General features: G+C 49.9%; 4 protein-coding genes across 4 annotated transcripts; 1 reads left to right on the top strand and 3 right to left on the bottom strand.

The window, feature by feature from the left end:
• Window positions 1–2,287: 2,287 nt before the first annotated feature.
• LOC128708672 (uncharacterized) lies at window positions 2,288–3,357 on the bottom strand. Its single transcript, XM_053803651.1, has 3 exons — window positions 3,299–3,357; window positions 2,951–3,223; window positions 2,288–2,879 (listed from the first exon to the last, which is right to left on the bottom strand). The coding sequence occupies exons 1-3, from the start codon at window positions 3,355–3,357 to the stop codon at window positions 2,288–2,290; spliced, it is 924 nt and encodes a 307-aa protein (XP_053659626.1).
• A 649-nt stretch (window positions 3,358–4,006) lies between these two features.
• Window positions 4,007–7,263, top strand: LOC128707394 (centromere protein J). The gene is made up of 2 exons (XM_053802347.1): window positions 4,007–6,849; window positions 6,915–7,263. The coding sequence occupies exons 1-2, from the start codon at window positions 4,007–4,009 to the stop codon at window positions 7,261–7,263; spliced, it is 3,192 nt and encodes a 1,063-aa protein (XP_053658322.1).
• A 188-nt stretch (window positions 7,264–7,451) lies between these two features.
• Window positions 7,452–8,438, bottom strand: LOC128707953 (39S ribosomal protein L44, mitochondrial). The gene has a single exon (XM_053802910.1). It carries the CDS (start codon window positions 8,436–8,438, stop codon window positions 7,452–7,454), a length of 987 nt encoding a protein of 328 aa, XP_053658885.1.
• Window positions 8,439–9,253: 815 nt separating this feature from the next.
• LOC128708721 (fatty acid synthase) lies at window positions 9,254–16,821 on the bottom strand. Its single transcript, XM_053803701.1, has 5 exons — window positions 16,555–16,821; window positions 14,254–16,460; window positions 11,611–14,188; window positions 11,184–11,533; window positions 9,254–11,102 (listed from the first exon to the last, which is right to left on the bottom strand). Exons 1-5 carry the CDS (start codon window positions 16,819–16,821, stop codon window positions 9,344–9,346), a joined length of 7,161 nt encoding a protein of 2,386 aa, XP_053659676.1. The 3' UTR covers window positions 9,254–9,343.
• Between the last annotated feature and the right edge of the window lie 128 nt (window positions 16,822–16,949).

The raw sequence follows: 16,949 nt of genomic DNA, 5'->3' as shown, positions 1-16,949 counted from the left end.
ACTTGCTCTTTTTGCTTGCTTCCTCTCAGTCTTGCTCGATTCACTTGTCACGGTTGATGATGATGCGGTTGCGTTTCAATGTGTGCCTGGTTTTTTTTTGTTTCGTTTCCTTGTTTCGCCTAATTATGAGCCCCAATTGACAGATGGAAGAAAACGGTAGTGTGAAGTGGCTACCTAGTGCCTTCCAAGCACTAAAACGGAAGCAGCAGGCTGCGGGAAAAAAACACAGCAAAAACCGCTCTTCTATTTTCCACCCAATCACATACGCACACACACACACTTTTGGACAATTAGCACCGAATAGTGGCGCACAAGTTGAAAACGGTCGAAGAAAAACATCGAAAGCTGGGTAACAACACAATCCATTTGGAAGTAGAAGGCCATCCCGACCGAAAGAGCCACCCTCTAGGCTAACTATTGGCCGGAATCCGTAAAGCTGGGCAATATATGGCTTTGGGCAGGAAGGAAGGAAGGAGGGAGAAAACACACTGACTGGTGACAACACACCACTTGTCCGTCTGATGCGAAGTAGCAAAACGCATTCACTCCTCACACACTGGGGGTGCGTTTTCTGTATCGCATCACCGGACCCACCACTGCGATGTATAATGGCGGCTGGTTTTGCTGCTGAAACCGCACGGTCTGCTCACGCTACGAAACGGATCCGTCACCTTCCTTGAGCTGGCACGCACACGCCCGTACTGAACGGAACCAATTCGACCGGGAAGACCTCGAGCTGCGCTGCAAGCAGTTTCGGTGCGTTCGGATACCGCGAAGATGACGTCATCAGCAACGATGACACGAGCGAAGCACAACGGAACGCGGTTGGACCAACGGGTTTTGGAAACCCACGCTATAGTCGGTGGAGTTTATTAGCAAGTTGGGGCTGTGGTTAAGTGCAACTTACGAATTCAAAACATTAACCAAAAGAGACCATATTAAATATCACACGCGTTCACTGTATATTTCGCCGAAACAACTCATTGTTGGTACCGTGTTTTGACCGATGCTTTCCCACTGTGCGGATCGCTCGTTCGGCTATGCTTCAAATTCGTGCACGGCAACGCAGGCGTTTGCTGCTGCAAGATGGAAAAAGCAGGCACGGTTTGCAGGTGTACGTGCACGCAAGCGCGAGCGAGAGATATACATTCACTTTTTACAACCACATATCCCACAACGTGCGGATGTGGATGAAACGGAGTAACCGGCCGACGGAGAGCCACTACACACAACTACACAACCGCACCGTCTACAGGCGCCGCTTCATCACACACCCCCAATTCTAGAACACGCCGTGCTCATCGCTCTTTTTCAATATTCTACCGTCGTTGTTGGCCATTTTCAGGCTGCCCCCTTGCAATGTTTTTTTTTCGGCTACTCGTCTACCCTTTTTGGTTCACGCACATTTTGCAAACCCACCACCACCACCGTGTGTGGAATCGTGTTGGTGTGGGGTATGTATGCCCGCGTGATAAATAATAAAACTAATTACGTTTCCCTTTGTGTTTGCCACATTCGACGCTTGTACCTTTTGCAATGTTTAGTGTACGTTTTCGCGCTGCCACACTAATCAATCAGCCGCTCGCCTAACACGTCGACAAACGCATCCGGATGCCTCTACCGCGAGACGATCGAAAGCGAAAAAAAATTCTGCAGAAATGTCGTCAAAATCGCTACGACGCTGCGTAAGCGCGACCGTACCGTATGCGTACGCCCGGATTCACCGAATTCAACTGAGAGTGAAAAAACGAACGCGTTCTCTTTTGGGGGTAACATTTTCTGACAGCTCAACTTTTGCTCTCTGAAATAGCAAATTTATCTTCTCCCTCTCGCTGCAGTGCACGCTCGATTGCAGGAAATGCATGAAAATAGCAATTTGATCCAGAAATTAGGTTCAAAAGCAAAATATGGACAGAACTCGAACAACATACTAGATCCTTACCAACTACCAACGCGTTTTTACCTCTATTTGAAAAAGGAACATTTAAAGATTGTCGAAATTTTCCCTTTTTAAGCAAAGCTAGCACATTTCACACAGCCAAATAGCGACCGATGTGTGTATAAAAAATAAAATCGCATTTATGAAGCATTACTTTATACGCAAATGTATTTCCGACACTTATCTATCGACATTGCATTACATAAAGAACAAGAAACCGCTTACACATTCCTCATGTTATTTCTCACGCCAAAATGATAACTGTGTCCGATCACCAAAACTTGTACACAGAACGCAATTACCTGTAGTTTCTGCCTGGTCACACAAGCTGAAGCAATCTTATCAAAGCTACATTTCAACATCCATTGTTGCTGGATCGGGGGCATCTGGCACAGAACGCCTTGGCCAATCCGTTTCACTAGCATCCTGTTCGAAGTCCAGATCTTCATCGAAATCTGGCAGATCCGGCAGATCATCGCTGATAGCCATTGAATCAACCATTATTTCAATGTTGTTGTTATTCTTCGCCGCCTGCCGGTTTTTGCGTTCACGTTCTTCTATCTTTTGTGTCACTGTGCAGAAAAGTGACTGAATGCGTTCCTGCGGGGGCTGCCAGATCATTAATGCGGTGCACGGTTTTTCAATACGTTCTAGCAACGCCTGGGGCAGTATTTCGGAGCGATTGTCCAACCGGCGCACCTCTTCGCAGATCGCAATACGTTGTGCTTTCTTTAGACGTTCCTCCAGTTCTTGAGGGGACATGCACACGTGGTACGCTTCAGTATTACCCAAAAGCATGTCCTCTTCGAGCGTGGAAAGGGCAGGAGATTCGGGTGTGGATGTATTCGTGCGGATGTCATGTGCGGTGTACTCGGAAGAAAGGTGCAGATTGTTTAAATGCGATGACATGGCTTCCTCTGTAAGAAACTGTTTCGATGGCCTGACGATACGGTGTGGAATGAAACATGTTAGTATCTCAGCTTACCAAGAGGATACAGCTACAGTACTTACACTGGTATAACGTCCGGGTCGGGTTTTCGTTTTCTAAGCTCCGGCAGGAACGATTGCGACGTTGCTGTCGAAAGTCCAAACGATGGCGGGCTGCTGCCTGATGGCATTGATGGTACTGGTGAAGGAGGTCCCGTAATGGGACTGGGTCGAATAACAGCATTAAATTCCATCAATTGGCCTGGCTTTACCCCGTAGGACCAGGGCATTTCGGCGAAATTGAACGGAGCACCCGTCGGTGACGGCATTATTTGAGACGGCAATATGCTTGGGTTTCTAAATTGCATTTCGCACACCAAAAGAGAACGATTAGAAAAGGGGTATGTTCAGGGGCCTGCGGCACTTTCAAACCTTATTTTCAATGGAGAGATCCGCTTGGTTCCTTGGTAGAAACTAGAATGAGATGCCATCTCGCTGCGTTGTCCAGCGATGCTGCTTTTGTGTCGACGATATCGAAGTTGGTCGCACGTTCTAGAACCTTCCCGAGAATGCGACAATGGTTCCTTCAATGTTTACTACCGGTAATTACAGAAAAATGTATAAAACTGTGGAGCACGCAGAAAAGTATGGATTTTTTCTTTGCTTTTTCGTTGTGTTGTTTTTTGTGACGACGTACAAGGTAAATATTTTGAGACACAATTTTAATCCTTTATCGACAATGCCATGCGGGTTCACTTGAGCTGTGGTGTTTGGTGTCTAAACTATGCACAAATCGTAATTATTTGGCCAATGTTTACGTTTTATGGCACGAAAAATACTCAGCTGAGGTATGCATCTCCCTCCGTTTTAAGTAATGAAGAAGATGATTTCAACGGAAGCAAATCGCGGGACGTCAAATCGCCTTTTAATTTCAAAACACGATGTTTACCTTTTAACAGTTTGGCGCTTTCCCATGGCAACTGACGCATTATAGTTTGTTTTACCGAAAGTACAAACCGTCCTCGTTTACAATCTTCAGTGCAATAAAGAGAAAACTTTTAATATGTATGTTTAAAGTGCGTTCGTTTTATGTTCCCACCGACTGTATTCCAAGTGTGAAACGCGCAGTTTTTATTCACAATGGCGGAATCACCACGCAGCATTCTCGTGCGGCTGAAACAGTTGAAACATTGGCAGGAGGAGCAACAGCGCGTCCTGCTGGAGAAGCATCTCGCCCAGCAACAGTTGTTGGAACGTGAGCAACAAAAAATGTATGAAGTTTTGGGATTGCGGCAGCAGACGAACGAGGATGGCGGTGGGCAACTTTACGAAGACAGCGGCAGCGAACCCGAATACGAAGAGACCAATTTGCAAGCTCAACTCGCTACCGAGCGTTTGCAGGAATCCTCTGTGAAAGATGATACAACCATATTCGACTCGGATGCCGAACAACCAACGGTCGAGCAAGAGCAGGCTTTAAAACGAGCGAGCAATATTCCCAAGAAGCGATTTTTGAAGCGTGGCGAAGGATTGCGTGCTAGGTTCAAAGTGGATCCTGATAAATTTAAGCTAGAAAACTTACCTAAATATAAATTTGCTAACCATAACAGAGAGCGAAACAATTGGAAAAGTGGAACTAAACAGGAACAAAGCGCTGGCGGAAGTTTGGAAGCTCCGAAGGTTTCGCGTGTTTCCAATGGCAAGTCGGAAAAGACGAAGCAAACACTCAACGAAAAGAAGGGACGCACTAGGAGTGACCAAGGTATTGTGCTAGACGTAAACCGTGTTCAGGATAAGAAGCTTGACACTAGACGGCGTATGGGTGGATCGTTTCCGTTGATCGGAAAGACGGACACAAATAATGACAATGCGGATAACGAGGACGACGACCAGCTATTTGGTAACATTGTTACAAGTTTAAAAATTACAGATGTGGAAAACATTGTGCAAAAACCACGTGTGATACCGGATGTACCGTGGAAGCAAAGGCTTGACCCAATGGTTCCACCCAAAATATCGAAGGAGCAACGTGATTTGAACTTTTTTGAGCAGCTCGAAGAGAAAGTTGTTGGTAAGAGTTTCAATTCTAATTCTAGCAGCATTTTGCGATTTATAGCGGCCAACGAATCAACCGTTAACGATGATGGGCTGACAAATGACGATACTATTTCAAGTGAACAGATAGTAAACGATCCTTTAGTACGCCAGGAGGATATAGCTTTAAAGGATAGATTACTGGCACCTCCGCCGTCCAGAACCGTTTTGAATGCTCATGATTCGGACGACAGCAACGAGGACCATGCGCACGTGCGCTTTATTGATGATGAAGAATCATCGGAGTCTAGTGATGAAGATGAGTCAGACGTTACTACAGACCATGAGACATATAACCATATGCAGGGAATAGCATCTAGCAAAATGTCCACACCGAATGATAAAGTCATCGTACACCCTCGTTCGCTCGAACAAACAGGTCAGAACAGCGAACGAAGCGATGAAGAAGAGTCGAAAGGATGCCCTGACGAAGACGGCACTGTTGACAGCGCCAACGGACAGTCGGAAGCCGAAGACACTCCGGTGGCCGGTTTCATTGGCGATGAGACGCTTCGCAGTGAAATACTTGCGAAAAGTGAACTGCTCAAGGAAAGATTAACTGAGCTGGAACGGGAAATAGATAACTACCGGCGGGAGAATGCCGAGCTTATACAGGCCAAGCAGGAACATGAACTGGAGCGGCTGAAGCTGCAACAAGATCGGGAAGAGATGGAGGAGCACATGAATGACGAGCGTATCAAAATGGAGGTCTACTTCCACGACGAGCGGATGAAGATCGAGACGGAACGCAAGCAGGCACTTCGGGAAGCACAAAAACCGAACAAAAAGGATAAGGAAGAAATTATGCGTTTGAACGAGGAGCTTGCTGAGGTGCGCAGGCAGCAAAAGGAGCGAGAAGCTAAGCATAGTGCCACCTTGGCACGGTTTAGATCGCAGTTAAAAACAGTCGAAAAGGAGATGCAGGAAGTACGGCTTGAGCTCGAGGTAACGAAGAAAGATAACCGCCGTTTGGAGACGGAAAATACTCGATTGAAGCGCCAAAACAATAGCCGAATGTTGGTTGAAATTAATCGCAACATTGCTAAACTTGCGACCGGGGGAAGTGAGACCGTTGAACAGCAAGTGTCTAAGGAGGACCCAAAACGATCTTCATTGCTGGCCAAATCCAAAAAAGGCGCCCAAAGTACGAACCGATCAAAACCGCCCCAGATCATTCAACCGAAGGAGCGAAAGGTGCCAACACAGGTGACAAGAGTGAAAGTTACAAATCATCAGACAGTGGCCCGAGGAAAGCCCACATCCTCGCGGGGGAAAACCTTACCGGTTCGGGAAGACAATTTGACCTCAGAAACAGACGAAAATGATGAAAATGGTTTTTATCCAAATGACGGTTCGTCTGATGAGCAGTTCAGTCCTCGCAAAGATGGGAACAGTAATATTGACGAAGAAAATGATGAAGATGATGACGATGACGAAGCGGATGATGTTCTTGGGGAATACTCCAGTTCCGCTCAGGAAGGACCGATTCCGTCTTCGTATTTCCCGAAAAATCCAGCCGTTCGTAAAACACTCTTCAATGCGATCAATCTAAACGAGGATACGCCGGCAGCACCAACACGACAAGGATTGGTGCGCAAAGAGAACCCCACAACGCAGTGTGATCTACTCGATCGTACACCAGAAGCGGCAGAATTAATCAAGAGCATGAAGCGGGAAATAGTGAATGTGGATGGCAGTCGCGATATCTGGTACCCGAATGGGAATCTGAAGAAAATATCACCGGATGGAATGATCATACGGATGCTGTACTTTAACAAGGATATAAAGGAAACAAACATGACCGAGGGCACAACGAAGTACTACTACTTCGAGACCAATACCTGGCATACGACCTATCTCGATGGGTTAGAAATATTGGAATTTCCTGAGTAAGTTTTAATGATTGCAATGGATTCGGGTTTCTTTTAAAAATTTTGATTTTACTCGTTTTTAGTGGCCAGACGGAACATCGCTTTAAAGATGGATCGACAGAAGTTCATTTTTCCAATGGTTCCATACGTACCACCAACCCAAACAGTGCGGACATAACCGAAGAATGGAAGTATCCTGATGGTACTATGGTAATTATTAGGAAAAACGATGATAAGGAGATTAATCTGCCAAATGGGCAGGTTGAGATACACACTAAGGCGCACAAGCGGCGCATTTATCCGGACGGGACGATTAAGTTCGTTTATCCCGATGGCAGTCAGGAATCACGATACTCAAACGGTCGGATTCGGTTGAAAGATAAAGATGGTCGTCTCTTGTCGGACACTGGTGGCGGAACAGGAGCAACATGATTTTACAATGACAAATAGGCTAATCAACGATAGGTACCGGACCCCCCGCTGGATGGTAGGTTATCGGACTTAATAGGACTAATTTATTCCGTTGTTGCATATTCATTTTATATAATAAAATATTACACTCCGTTGAACGCTGGAAAATGCGGAGCGCAACAGGAACTCGGAGAGATAATTCTATCGTGTTATTGTCTCGTTTCTACCTTGCCGCTGGTATGCTGTGCCATATGGCGTGCACAATCCTTTAAGGTTAGTCTGAAATCAACTGGTTTCATGTGCACTTCGGTACCGAATAGCTGCCGCAAACAGTCACTCGCTGCTTCTTGGACTGCCGTCATCTGATTCTCGCCATATCCCGTTCCTAACAGCTTACGATCGCTATAAATGCCAACGTTGTATGCAGCCAGGAGGGTGTTTTTTCCAACATTACCGATAAGACGTGGTTCGGGTTCGGCAATTTCTCGCTCTTTACAATATTCCTGCAACATGCGAAGCGGGTCCGGGATGTGCAAGTACTCGTACAGGTCGCGTTGATTCAACTGACCGCAAATGAAATCACGCACAAACAGAAAGCAACGTTCATCCCCAGAAGAGCGCTGTAATGCGGCCACAATGGCTTTGAGTGTGGAGGCCATCAAAGCATCCCCGACGGGAAATTCTGCCGCCATAATTATGTCCTTCGTGCCCAGATGAGACGATACGTGAGCGAGTTGTGCCTCGCTGGTGAGGGCCTCCCGTATAGAAGAGATGAACTGCCGCGGTAAGCGTGATAGTGCAGTCAGCAGAAAGGCCTCAACGTTGTCTGCGATCAAACGTTCACCTTGCACAATCAAGTCCCGGTTATCGGTGACACCGAGCACCGGCTGTTCGATGCCGACCGCTGCCTGTTTGCGTATTTCCTGTTCAATAAATGATTGGTGTGTGAAGGCTTGCTGTAGGACGTTGGGATCGAATGACTCTTGCAGCCGTTTGCCGAATGCAAAGATCTCTGCATTATAATTCCAATCTGAGTGTGATGATCGGGGCAATTCGGCTTCCGGTCCCATCTTTTCGCGGCGCCGGCGAAGCTCACGCAGTGTTGGTGCTACCCAGCGGTGCACATCACGGTTCCGGTGAGTATCTATTCGCTGAGCACCACGCAACAAAGAACGGGTAACACTAAATAACATCATCGCGAAATTGTTTTACTTTTTCCCGCAGCACCTTTTCTATCGGTAGAACCGTTTTTCACTCTGTTTTTTTCTACAACTTTTGCAAATCGCAATGTGTTTTGGTTTGTTGTTTTTCGTTTGTCAATGACAGTTGCATAAGCAAACTTTGACACCCCTGAACACCCTGACTCAACTGTGGTATGCGCTGTTTCAAGCTTTACCACAGTTGAACGATTTCATCATGCACGGAGTTTTAATTGTAGTTGAATAGAATATGTAGCCTTGCAAGCGGGGGCAATTGAAACAAGTGCGACTAGTGAGACAAAAATGTTCTGGTAAGCAGTAAGTAAAAAGGTAAAGTTGTATAAGTTATTGTATCTGTTTTGCATTTCGATACGTTCGCAAAAAATCCCACATTGTGAGCAATTCAGACGACTAGTCTAGAACTGGGAGCTCTTGTTCCAGGTGAAGAGCGTGATCGCTCCAGATCATCCAAGATACAAGGTAAACTGATCAAGTCAACTTCACCGTTTTCTAGAGGAACATCTTAAACAGAAAGTGTCGTTGTTTTATTCGATCTGAGCTAAACAGAGTCGTAGCCATTTTGATTTGTTCGGCAATCGCATACTTCATCTATTATCGTATGATTTCTTTCATGTTTCGATAATGTACACTCCGAAGTCAGGGGTTCTGTGTAAAATTTCTAAATATATGTATCGAAATGATGTAGTTTGGTTTTTAGATTCCCTAGCTATTGTTTGCACTAACTTTGAACATGTAACGCAATCTAAACCCACAATTAACCCTTGCGAAGGTAGAGCAGTTCAACGCGCATCTGAACCGTAGTGTTCCTGATCCTTCAAAACGGCCCCCAGTCCCTTAAACTAGCTTGTACGCGCACAGCACTCGGCACACTAACTGCTGCCCTACTCCGCGACGGAGTTGCTCTGCAGGTACTTCTGGAAGCAGCGATCCGACTCCAGCACGGGATCGGAATCGGCAATGATTTGTACGAGCTTCGGGTTGTCCAGCATGGAGATGTGGTTGCCCTCGACGAATTTGAGGCTTACGTTGCCGTCCGTGTACCGGGACAGATCGTAGTCCTCCTCGATGTCCACCACCGACACCTCGGTAGGGCGGACGAGCAGAATGGGAGACTGTACCGGTTTCGGATGCTCGATGTCGGTTTCAAGTGCAATTTTGATGCGATTGAACAGTGCCTTTGGCATCATGCGCAGGTAAGCCTCTGAATAGAGATTCTGATCCTTGGACAGTTCGAGCAGCTTGTCGATGCGCTCATCGAACGTGGTACAAGAGGCAAGCAGCGGCAGTGCGTCCATATTTTCCTCCGGGAAGATGGTGTTTACGATGCCCGACGTCAGAACCACCTGTATGCTCTCGTCGGTGTAGTTCTCCGTCATCTGATCAATGGCGAGCTTGCGCAGGAACTTGGGAGCACCATCAATGAGCAGAATCTGGCCACGCATACCCGTCTCTTCGAGGATACGGGCCAGTTCCAGTGTGACGAATGCACCGAACGAATAGCCCACTAGATAGAAGTGCTCCGTACCTTTGAACACGTTCTCGATTAGCTCGGGTGCCAGGTAGCGACCGATTTCCTCCACCGTCGTCATGTCGATCGTGTGCGTTAACTGTGTAATGAAGGTGGGTAGTGACAGTTGGGCGGCAATGTTGTGCCATGCGTTACCCGCGACACCCTCTATGCCCGGTGTGAACAAAATACACGCATTGTACTTCTTCGAGTCGTTCTCCGACTGTAGGCGCAGGATCGTGTGCTGGCTGTTGAATTCGTCCCCAAGATTACGGAGCAACATCGCAACACCGGTTGGTGTTTTTTCGTTGGCGAGCTTGAGCTTGACATTCTCATCAGCCGCGGCCTTTGCTTCCGTCAGCTCCTGTAGCTTCATGAAGGTGAGCGACCGTAGGTCCTGTGGTGTCAGGAACAGCTCATACTCACGCTCAAGCGTTTGCTTGATTTCGACCGCCATCAGCGAATCCATACCCAGTTCCGACAGGGTCGTGTCCATCGAAATCGATTTAATGTCGCGGATACTCATAATGTTCATCACTGATTCGATAATGTTCTCCTTGCCACTGGTCCGGATGCGCTTCTCCGCCACAACCATACTGGCTACAATTGGTTCAGGAGTCGTTAGGAGCGGATCTAGTTCCTGCAGGCAGGAACTGATACGCTGTTGCAGCGTTCCACCGATCTCCATATCCAGCTTGTCTTCCTGCATATCGGCTACAAGACCCACCTCCCCAACGGCACCCCACTGGACGGCCTTCGCTGGTAGACCATCGGCCCAACGACGCTCAATGATGCGCTCCATCACGGAGTTCGCCATGCCGTAGTTGCTTTGACCAGCATTGCCCCGTCCGCAAGATACGCTAGAGAATATGACGAAATACTCCAGCTGAGGACAGGCCCGGCGACTCACTTCATCCAGATACTGTGTGGCGATGGCTTTCGGCGCCATACACTCACGGAACCGTTCCACCGATTGATTCTCGAACACGCCGTCCCGAAGCTGTACGGCGAGATTAAAGATACCGCCGACTGGTCCGAGTTTATTGGCGGTACTGATCAATGCCTCACAACCAGCACGCGTTGCAATATCATCCGTACTGATCACTACCTTCACGCCATATGTTTCCCAAATCCTGTAAAGATACATAAAAGATGTTTTGTTTTAGACTGACCATTGATCCATCAAGGCGATCAATTTGCAACGGTTAGTTTACTTGATGCGGTACAGCTGGTAGGGTTTGGAAAGGCCACGGCTGGAGCTGATCACCACTTTACGGCAGCCTCGAAGCACCAACCAATCGGCCAACTCCAGACCGAATCCTCCCAATCCACCCGCGATCAGGTACGATCGATCCGGATTGCAGTACACTCGCGGCAGATAACTTATTGGAACCGAGTCCTCCTCGGTGGGCGAGTCGCGTACCTTCAGTAGCACCTTGCCGACGTGCTTACCGCTAGCCAAGTACCGGAACGCTTGCTCAATATCGCCGGCCGGGAATACGTTCGTCTTAAGCGGAACAATCACACCACTCTTGATGTCCTTATCGAGCATGTTGCGAAGCACCTGTTCAATAACGAATAAAAAAAACTCGTTAGTACTGGATCTACTGGTTCTACAACCTCCTTGCCTAGCTGGCTTACCATCTTCTCCTCTTGCGGTGCTGTGAACAAAAAGTCTACTAGCACAGCCGTGAACGAAAGTGCTCGCAGGAAGCGGTTCAGACCGAGCTTCGAATCGTTCGCCATGTCATACTTTCCAATCTCCAAGAATTTACCATACTTGCCCAGACACCGGACGGACGCTTGCAGCTTATCGTCGGCGAGTGAGTTCAGCACGTAGTCTACACCTTGGCCATTCGTGCGCAACATAATCATACGCTCGAAGGACGTATCGCGCGAGTTACCGATGTTATCCGCCTTCAGCTGTGGGAACGTCTGCAGGAGGAAATCTTTCTTTGCATCCGTGCCGACGGTGGTGAACACTTCCAGTCCATACGCGAGACAGACGCGAATAGCCGCCAAACCAATGCCTCCACTGCCGGCATGGATCAAGATCGATTGACCCTTCTGGATGTGTGCGTTGATGAACAGGGCACAGTAGACGGTAACGTACACGACTGGTACGGTAGCAGCCTCCTCGAGCGACCACTTTTCCGGCACGGTCCAGGTCAGCGTATCGTCGCACTCGACGTGCGTAGCCATAGCACCGGTCGTTACCATGCCCATGATACGGCGTCCTGTTTCACCAATGCCGGAGTACTCGAAGCCCAGCTCGCACTGCTGCTCAACACGGGACAGATTTGCAAAGTCCGACGACAGCTTGCCGGTTGCAAACATCACGTCGCGGAAGTTCAACGCACTGTACATTACCTTCACCAGCTCGCCCTTGGGACGGCCATGGTTGAATGGTCCGCTGAGCCACGTCATCGAGGACAGATCACCCTTGACGAGTGCGTTCGCATAGCAGTGGTTACGTCTCGGTTTCGACTCGATCTCCTGGATGAGCTGCAAATGCCGGAAGCTTCCCCACCGTCCCTTGCGGTACACGTTGATGGCAAGTCCGAGCCTTAGCTGGCTCTTAAATACGGGACTGTCCAAATCGAATGGCGGTGCAGTCGGATCGTCTACGAAGACGCAGCTCACCATACCACCGTCCGGTTCCCTGCGAATGCAGTTGATCAATCCCACGATGCCGGAATTGGTATCGCCCTGCGAAACCGCAATCACCGGTCCGGTTTTGATCGCTTCCTTTAACGATGTGATCCACTCGTACCGATCGTCCATCGGTGGAATACGCACTATCGTTGGTACGGCCATGAACTTGCGCTTGATGCGCTGCAACAGTACAAGCGTTTCGTGCTCCGGAACGGGGAAGACGGCCAACAGCTGGAATCCTGCCGGTGGCACAATGCTATCCACCACCAGATTGGCTGCCTCGCGGCTCAACACGTAACCGCTCTCGTGCAGGCTTCCCACTGACTCCTCCACAAACTCCGGTCGTCCAAGGCAGTTGGTGGAAATGAGAAACAGGGAGTTGGTTTGCGTGGACAGTTTACCATCTTCGACGTGCACACCACCCAACGACAGTTGCTGTTTGCTCAGGAACATCAAATCCGCCGTTACGAGTGGCAGATCGCCAAGCGCATCGGCAAACAGTGGCGTTATTGGAACGCTCTCGCCAAAGTCGACCTCGACCACCTTCACCTTCGGCACGGGAATATTCTCCAGAGCGAGCTGTACGCAGACCCGAATGGCATCAGCCTTTGCGAGTTTCGGTGCGGGCAGATGGGACACGAACTGGTACGTCTCCAGCACGGGAATGCCCGGTGGCTTGCGGCGTGCGACCGTGCTCGCCTGCAACCCGACGATCTCGATACCGCCACAACGGATTGTGTTGAGGACGCGCGAGTTTTTGAACTCAAACACCTGGCTACCTTCGTCCATCGTGTTGGCAATCGCCAGATGCATACGGGGATCGATCCGCATACGTTCGATGCATGTCGGGATCATCAGCGTGCGCGTGTCCTTGCCGATGATGCAGCACTGCAGCAAGCAGTCCAGGAACGATACCCAGTTCAGTTCCCAGTTGATCTTACCGCACGCACTGTCGGCCCGTGCCTCCAACACCGACCGGAACGCACCACTGTAATGGTAGCCGCGCAGACGCAACTCTTTGTAGAAATCTCGCGTCGCCAGCACGGGCATATCGTTTGCAGGCGGATCCGGAATTTCGGACAGCGTTATGTTCTCCACGTGTCGCACATAGCCAGTAACGACGGCAGCCGTACCTTCGGTAATTTCGAATCGACCCGTACCTGGCTGAAGCATCACCGTAAACTCGATCTCCTGATCCTTCGTGATGGAGGTGGCGCGCAGGAACTTAACGTCCTCAAACTCCACCTCGAGATCGAAGTACATGGGACCCTTAACCATGGCCAATGTTTCCCAGGCAAGGTGCAGATAGGCAGTCGCCGGGAACAGAACGCGTCCGTCAATCACGTGCCCGGAGATGTAGCTGTAATCCTCATCGTTAAGCTTAATCTTAACCCGACGCTCGCCGCTCTTGGTCGACTTTTGCATTTCGAACTTTGTCACAAACCAATCCTCCGAATGGTCCCACCGAATAAGGTGCGAAATCATCGGCGTACCGCGTGACACAGGGAACTCTACCGAGGGATACAGTCGGGCAGCCGGAATGTCTAACCCGTTGATGTACAGTCTGAAACGAAGAAGAATTGACATTAGCACAAAGCGTCGACCGGACAAACACGCGCCATAACTCACTTGCCAAGTGCATTAAACATGTACTGCACGTTGTCCTTGTTGCCACGCTTGGTTAATCCAATATGGATGGCGTTCGGCATGGATTTCTTCAGGATGGCTTGCAGCAAACCGTGCGGAGCAATTTCGATCGTCAGCGCATTGTTTGGCAGCAGGGCGGACGTTTCCTCGAACAGGACCGGGCTGAGCAGATTGTTCGTGTGATAGTGTGCCGACGAGAATTGGCTTTCGGACTGATCCCATCGAATCTTGGGAACGGATGAACTCAACCATTTGGAGGATCGTTTCTTTGGCTCGGGTATCACCTCGTTCAAGCGTGCCAGCAACCTTGGGCCCATCTCGGCGATGTACTTGCTGTGGTAGGGAATGTTCGAGCACGGGACCTCTTTGGCAAAGATGCCCTTCTCGGTAAGCTGCGCAACAAATGATTCGACGTTTTCCTTTGGGCCCGAAATCGTACACGAGTCCGGCCCGTTGTGGCAGGCCACCTCAATACCCGGCGGTAACATTGTGCGTATTTTGCGGAACCCAAGGCCCACCGCGGCCATCGACCCGAAGACGGTCTTCGTCTCCAAGCTAGCCATACCGCGGGAGTATGCGGACAGGATCATCTGTTCCGCAGTAAAGCACCGGTCGGCATACGCGCAACCGAGCTCTCCGACCGAATGTCCAATCACAAAGTCTGGTTCGAGATCAAGTGATCGCAGCACGTCCACGATACCGATTTGAACTGCGGCAATGCCCACGAACGAGTGCAAAATGTTGTCGTACTTGCAGCTCTTGGACGTGAGTATCTCGATTAGATTAAGGCCACGCTTTTCCAGCACGCGGTGACAGTGCTCGATCGCCTGTCGGAAGACGGGGATGTCCATCAGGGAGGTGCCCATTTCACTCCACTGTGAGCCCATGCCGCTAAACACCCAAACAAGCGGTCGCTTCAAACCGGTGTAGTGCTGCGTATCGCGCCCCAGACAGATCGCATTCTCGGTACCATCCTTCGCGTACAGCCCATAGCCACGGAATACATTGCCGGGAATGGACTCACTCTGCACGTTGTGCAACAGCGCAACGTACTCCGCGTCCAGATGCCTGTTGCTCATGTCCGTCAGCACTGCGTCGATCGCCTCCTCCGTACGGCCGGACCACGTTATCAATCGTGGCAGATTATCCACCGGAAGGCCATGGTTAACCTTCTCCTTCGTGTTACCGTACAACAGGGCGTGCGCATTTGCACCGCCAAAGCCGAACGAGTTGATCGCAATGAGTGGCCCATCCAGTGGCTGGGTGTCGGCGACTACCCTCAACCGACCTTCAACCAGCGACGGAATGTCTCGGCGTAGCTCGCGGAAGTTAATGTTCGGCGGGATTAGCCGCGTCTCCAGTGCTAGGATACACTTTATGACCGAGCAAATGCCGGAGCTCGACTCCGAGTGGCCAATGTTCGATTTGACCGACCCAACGGGCAGTGGCTTCTTGCGGCCGCTGCAGAAAATCTTGTCCAACCCAGCGCATTCTTCCGGATCGCCGACTACCGTACCCGTACTGTGCGCCTCAACGTAATCGACCGTCGATGGATCGAGCTGGATCTCGCTGTAGAACTCGGACAGCAGTTTCCGCTGCATCACACCGGACGGATAGGTAATGCCTTCCTCCTTGAAGCCGTCGCAGTTCGTCTTCGAGTAGACCACGTTCGCGTACACGCGCCGCGCGTCTTTCGCCTTCTGCAGATACATCACACAGACCGCTTCCGAACGCGTATATCCGGAGGCATCCTTATCGAACGGTCGACAGTATCCATCGGCCGCTAGTACACCGAGCCGAGCGAACTGCAACGTGACGTATGGGTGCAACAGCAGGTTCGAACCACCGACGATCGCCGCATCGCATTCGCCGTTACGGATAGCATTGAAGGCACAGTCCAGGGCGTACATCGAGCTGCTGCAAGCGGTATCGAGCAGGAAGGAAGGCCCATTCAGACCCATCGTGTACGAGATACGGTTCGCCATCATGGCTCGCGAGCACCCCGTAATGCCAAACCCGCCGGACGAGATCTTCTCGTAGAACCAGGTTTTCTCCGACTCGGCAAAGCACGCTCCGACGAACACGCCGGTGCGGGAACCGCGCAGAGATTTCGGATTAACGCCCGCATCAATGGCCGCCTCATACGCATGCTCCACCAGAAGGCGACATTGCGGATCCATTGTGTGTGCCTGTTGGGGGAAACGAGTGGAAGTTCAAAAGATCAAGTAACCAACTGCGAATCATATCCACACACAAAAAAAAAAACAACAGTGTTGCCGTTACCTGCTTGAAGTGCACACCGAAGAACGTTGCGTCGAATTTCTCGAGATTGTTCACCTTTCCCATGCGGCGCGGAATTTCAACGTTACTGTGGCGCCAGCGCGTCTCCAGATCGTCCACCATGTCGATCTTGTTGTACAGATTGTAACCGTACTCCTTGACACTGTTCGAGTTGGGAAAACGGCCCGCAATGCCGGAAATGACGATCTCATCCCCCGGGCAAGGGGGTTTTGCGCGGAACGCCAGCGCATCCGTGTCCTTCGATTCCATTTTGCGGAACAGCGGGATTGATTTGTTGCAATGAATGTATTAACTGGTTGTTTAGGTTGCACAAAACTGTGACGCTTGCACTATCGCTAGAGAGCACTGCGATGCAGCCGCGATCGTTCACTCCGACC

The sequence above is a fragment of the Anopheles marshallii genome, chromosome 2 (assembly GCF_943734725.1).
Source record: "Anopheles marshallii chromosome 2, idAnoMarsDA_429_01, whole genome shotgun sequence".
Classification (NCBI taxonomy): domain Eukaryota; kingdom Metazoa; phylum Arthropoda; class Insecta; order Diptera; family Culicidae; genus Anopheles; species Anopheles marshallii.
This window is presented reverse-complemented; position numbering and strand designations above follow the sequence as displayed.

What these genes read in the sequence shown, in the direction of transcription:
- LOC128708672 (XM_053803651.1), bottom strand. Translation starts at nt 3,357, where the DNA reads ATGGCATCTCATTCTAGTTTCTACCAAGGAACCAAGCGGATCTCTCCA. An exon ending in ATCTCTCCATTGAAAATAAG is followed by an intron (nt 3,224 to 3,298) that starts GTTTGAAAGTGC and finishes AATGCAATTTAG; the next exon opens with AAACCCAAGCATATTGCCGT. An exon ending in GACCCGGACGTTATACCAGT is followed by an intron (nt 2,880 to 2,950) that starts GTAAGTACTGTA and finishes CCGTATCGTCAG; the next exon opens with GCCATCGAAACAGTTTCTTA.
- LOC128707953 (XM_053802910.1), bottom strand. Translation starts at nt 8,438, where the DNA reads ATGATGTTATTTAGTGTTACCCGTTCTTTGTTGCGTGGTGCTCAGCGA.
- LOC128707394 (XM_053802347.1), top strand. Translation starts at nt 4,007, where the DNA reads ATGGCGGAATCACCACGCAGCATTCTCGTGCGGCTGAAACAGTTGAAA. An exon ending in GAAATATTGGAATTTCCTGA is followed by an intron (nt 6,850 to 6,914) that starts GTAAGTTTTAAT and finishes ACTCGTTTTTAG; the next exon opens with TGGCCAGACGGAACATCGCT.
- LOC128708721 (XM_053803701.1), bottom strand. Translation starts at nt 16,821, where the DNA reads ATGGAATCGAAGGACACGGATGCGCTGGCGTTCCGCGCAAAACCCCCT. An exon ending in TCGGTGTGCACTTCAAGCAG is followed by an intron (nt 16,461 to 16,554) that starts GTAACGGCAACA and finishes TTCCCCCAACAG; the next exon opens with GCACACACAATGGATCCGCA. An exon ending in ATGTTTAATGCACTTGGCAA is followed by an intron (nt 14,189 to 14,253) that starts GTGAGTTATGGC and finishes TCTTCGTTTCAG; the next exon opens with ACTGTACATCAACGGGTTAG.